The sequence below is a fragment of the Mandrillus leucophaeus genome, unplaced genomic scaffold, assembly GCF_000951045.1.
Source record: "Mandrillus leucophaeus isolate KB7577 unplaced genomic scaffold, Mleu.le_1.0 Scaffold11, whole genome shotgun sequence".
In the NCBI taxonomy this organism is placed as follows: Eukaryota; Metazoa; Chordata; class Mammalia; order Primates; family Cercopithecidae; genus Mandrillus; species Mandrillus leucophaeus.
Window position 1 is genome coordinate 919,822 of NW_012099209.1, and position 4,127 is coordinate 923,948.

At 50.4% G+C, this 4,127-nt stretch overlaps 1 protein-coding gene across 1 annotated transcript in view; it reads left to right on the forward strand.

Annotated features, from left to right (window-relative positions):
• MYO9B (myosin IXB) overlaps positions 1-4,127 on the forward strand; it is a 144,931-nt gene that overhangs the window by 57,057 nt on the left and 83,747 nt on the right. Inside the window, exons 3-5 of the mRNA XM_011991046.1 lie at positions 626-725; positions 974-1,074; positions 3,579-3,708. Of these exons, the coding sequence (XP_011846436.1) occupies positions 626-725; positions 974-1,074; positions 3,579-3,708 (331 nt within the window). The remainder of the gene's footprint in view (positions 1-625; positions 726-973; positions 1,075-3,578; positions 3,709-4,127) is intronic.

Genomic DNA, 4,127 nt, shown 5'->3' on the forward strand with positions numbered 1-4,127 from the left:
CCAAGTAGCTGGGATTACAGACGTGCACCACCACGCCCGGCTACAGTCCTTGTCTCTTTAAGAAAAAAAAAAAAACGCCTGTAGCAGTGGCTCATGCTTGTAATCCCAACACTTTGGGAGGCCTAAGCGGGAGGATCACATGAACCCAGGAGTTCGAGACCAGCTTGGTCAACATGGCGAAATCCCATCTCTGCAAAAAAAAAAAAAAAAAAAATTAGCTGGGCATGGTGACACACACCTGTAGTCCCAGCTACTCAGGAGGCTGACCTGGGAGGATCACTTGAACCCAGGCAGTCGAGGCTACAGTGAGCTGTGATCGCACCATTGCACTTCAGTCTGAGCAACAGAGCAAGACCCTATCTCAAAAAAAAAAAAAAGAAAGAAATATTTCCGATTGACAAGTTAGTGAGATGTACACCCACCCACCTCCAGTCCTCCGGAAATCTATTTGCTCAAGATGCTCATTTGTTTCTTTTTGTTTTTTGAAGACATAAGAACTGACTTGCTGTTTTAAATTTGTACATATTTGAGGTGTGCTCTCCAAAGCCATGTTAGTAGTGGTTTGCAGAGTAGCTATTGCTTGGCCTCCAAAAACAACTGTGTTCCTCCCAATTTTGACCTGTAGGAACTACCACGTGTTTTATTATTTGTTACTCGGGGTCAGCGAGGAAGAGCGCCGAGAATTTCAGCTCAAGCAGCCTGAAGATTATTTCTACCTCAACCAGGTAAACAGCCTCAAGCCCCAGTCACAAACGCCACCTCTGTTCCCGGCTTCAAGCTGTTTATGCACAGCCGGGAAGTCAGAGGCAGCCTGCCCTGGCCCCCAAACCCGCTCCCAGAAGGCAGCATTAAAAGAACCCATTCATTCCCCTGGTCCTGGGGCCCTGCCCCGCTAGCTCCGGCCAAAATCACTCTGGCACGCCACCCTCGCCGGCCTAGGAATGCCCAAAGTACTGACGCCTTTGTTTTCCAGCATAACTTGAAGATTGAAGATGGGGAGGACCTGAAGCATGACTTTGAGAGGCTCAAGCAGGCCATGGAGATGGTGGGCTTCCTCCCCGCCACCAAGAAGCAGTAAGTGTGTGGGTCCCGGGGACCGTCCCTCAGAGCGTACAGGGGGCGCACATGTCCCTTACCAGTCACTCTGAGGTCTAACCTGCAACCCAGTGAAAACGGGCAGGCAGTGTCCTGAACAGAGCCTCCATAGGAAGTGTGGCCCAATAGCAGTGAGCACATGAGAAGGGGCTCAAGCCATTGGTCATTAGGCGATGCCAATTAAAGGTAATGTGAACATACTTAACACTGCCGAGCTGTACCCTTAAAAATGGTTTGGCCAGGCGCCAGGTGACTCACTCGCGCCTGTAATCCCAGCACTTTGGGAGGCCAAGGTGGAGAATTACATGGGCCCAGGAGTTCAAGACCAGCCTGGGCAACATGGTGAAACCCCATCTCTACAAAAAATAAATAAAATTAGTCAGGCGTGGTAGTACACACGTGTGGTCCCAGCTACTTGTGGCGCTGAGGAGGGAGGATCACTTGGGCCAGGGAGGAAGAAGCTGCAGTGAGCCACGATCACGCCACCGAACTAATCACGCCACTCTGGGTGACAAAGCGAGACCCAGTCTCAAAAAAAAAAATAGTTTAAAGAATACTGGGTGTGGTTGTTCACACATGTAATCACAGTGCTTTGGAAGGCCAAGGCAACAGGATCACTTAAAGCCAGGAGTTCAAGGCTGTGAGCTAGGATTGTACCACTTCATTTCACCCGGGCAACAGAGCAAGACCCTGTCTCTAAAAATCAAAGAAGTTAAGGTAGTGAATTTCATATTATGCTTATGTTACTACAATTTAATTATTATTTTTTTTTAGGTGGGGTCTCACTCTTTCACCTAAGCTAGAGTGAAGTGGTGAGATCATGACTCACTGCAGCCTTGACCTCCCCTGGTTCAGGTGATCCTCCCACCTCAGCCTCCCAAGTAGCTGGGACTACAGGCGCGTGCCACCACACCCGGACGATTTTTTGTAGAGACAGCGTTTCCTCATGTTGCCCAGGCTAATTTTGAATTCCTGGGCTCAAGCCATCCACCTGCGTAAGCCTCCCAGCATGCTGGAATTACAAGCACAAGCCACCGCTCCCAGCAATTTAAATTTTTTTAAACCAGGCGTGGTGGCTCATGCCTGTTATCCCAGCTATTTGGGAGGCCAAGGCAGGAAGATCGCTTGAGACCAGGAGTTTGGGACCAACCTGGGTAACATAGCAAGACCCCATCTATTTTTTTTGTTGTTGTTTTAATTTTCCAGGCATGGTGGCACACACCTGTAGTCCCAGCTACTTGGGAGGCTGAGGTAGGAGGATCACTTGAGCCCAGGAGTTCACAGCTACAATGAGCTAAGATGGCACCTCTGGCCTGGGCACAGTGGCTCACGCCTGTAATCCCAACACTTTGGGAGGCCGTGGCAGGTGGATTGCCTGAGCTCAGGAGTTCAAGGCCAGCCTGGGCAACATGGCGGAACTCCATCTCTACTAAAAATATGAAAAATTTGCCAGGCATGATGGTGCATGCCTGTAATCCCAGCTACTCAGGAGGCTGAGGCACGAGAATCACTTAAACACGGGAGGCAGAGGCAGCCGTGAGCCAAGATTGTGCCAATGCACTCCAGCCTGGGCGACAGAGCAAGACTCTGTCTCAAAAAAAAAAAAAAAAAAAAAAAAAGATAGCACCTCTAAATAGCCAGTGGACTCCAGCCTGGACAACATAGCCAGTGACTGGCCAGACATCCCATGAAGTTCACAGACAGCATTAGACGTCAGGACAGTGGTTCCTCTGGGGTTGGGGGGCTCCAGGATCCAGGACTTGGAATGTTCTATTTCTTGGTCTGGAGGCTAGTTAGAGGGATCTGTACACGTTTTTTTTTTTTTTTAAACAGTTTCACTAGCCAGGCATGGTGGTGCAAACCTATAGTCCCAGCTACCCAACAGGCTAAGGTAGGAGGCTCACCTGAGCCAAGGGAGGTTGAGGCTGCAGTGAGCCATGATTGTGCCACTGCACTCCGGCCTGGGTGACAAGAGTGAGACCCTGTTTCATAAAAAGAGAAAATAGCTGTCTAGCCAGGTGCAGTGGCTCATGCCAATAATCCCAGGTATTCAGGAGGCCAAGGCAAGAGGATCACTTGAGACCAGGAGTTTGAGACCAGCCTGGGCAACATAGCAAGACTCCATCCCTTTAAAAATATGTTTTTAAATTAGCCAAATGTGGTGGCCTGTAGTACCAGCTACTCAGGAGGCTGAGGCAGTAGAATCACTTGAGCCCAGGAGTTGGAGGTTACAGTGAGCTATGATTGTGTCACTGCACTCCAGCCTGAGCGACAGAGCCAGATCAAATCTCAGGAAGAAGGTAACTGTCTGCAAAGTCACATTCCACAGAGGCAGTCTTCAACAGAGGCCTTAGATATTTTTCCAACTTCATGCGTTCTGAACAAAATTTGCTGGTTTTATGGATTCAGCCCAGTTCCCTGGAAGTATCTGATGTCTTGGGAATGTAGAAACTGCCCAAATGTGAGTGTCTTTTCTTTCCCAGGATTTTTGCCGTCCTCTCAGCCATCCTGTACCTAGGCAACGTCACTTACAAGAAGAGAGCTACAGGCCGAGAGGAAGGGTTGGAGGTCGGGCCGCCCGAGGTGCTGGACACCCTGTCGCAGCTTCTGAAGGTACTGATCGCCATCTTTGTCCCTCCTCAGGCCTGACTCAGGGCCACTGGCTATCTCTCAATACGAGGGACCGTACCCAGAACTTCCTACGTAGGCTGAGGTTTCATCAACCAGGACCTTACGTCTTCCGCTCTCATCTCTACAGTGTTGCTTCCTCATTTCTGATGAGCTCTGTGGACAGGGGCATCTCCTCCTCCCACCCTCAAGTGAAAGCCTCTCTGAAACTACAGCTCAGGGGCCAGGTGCGATGGCTCACACCTGTAGTCCCAGCCCTTTGGGAGGCCGAGGTGGGAGGATCAACTGAGGTTGGGAGTTCAAAACCAGATTGGCGGCCGGGCGCGATGGCTCAAGCCTGTAATCCCAGCACTTTGGGAGGCCGAGACGGGCGGATCACGAGGTCAGGAGATCGAGACCGTCCT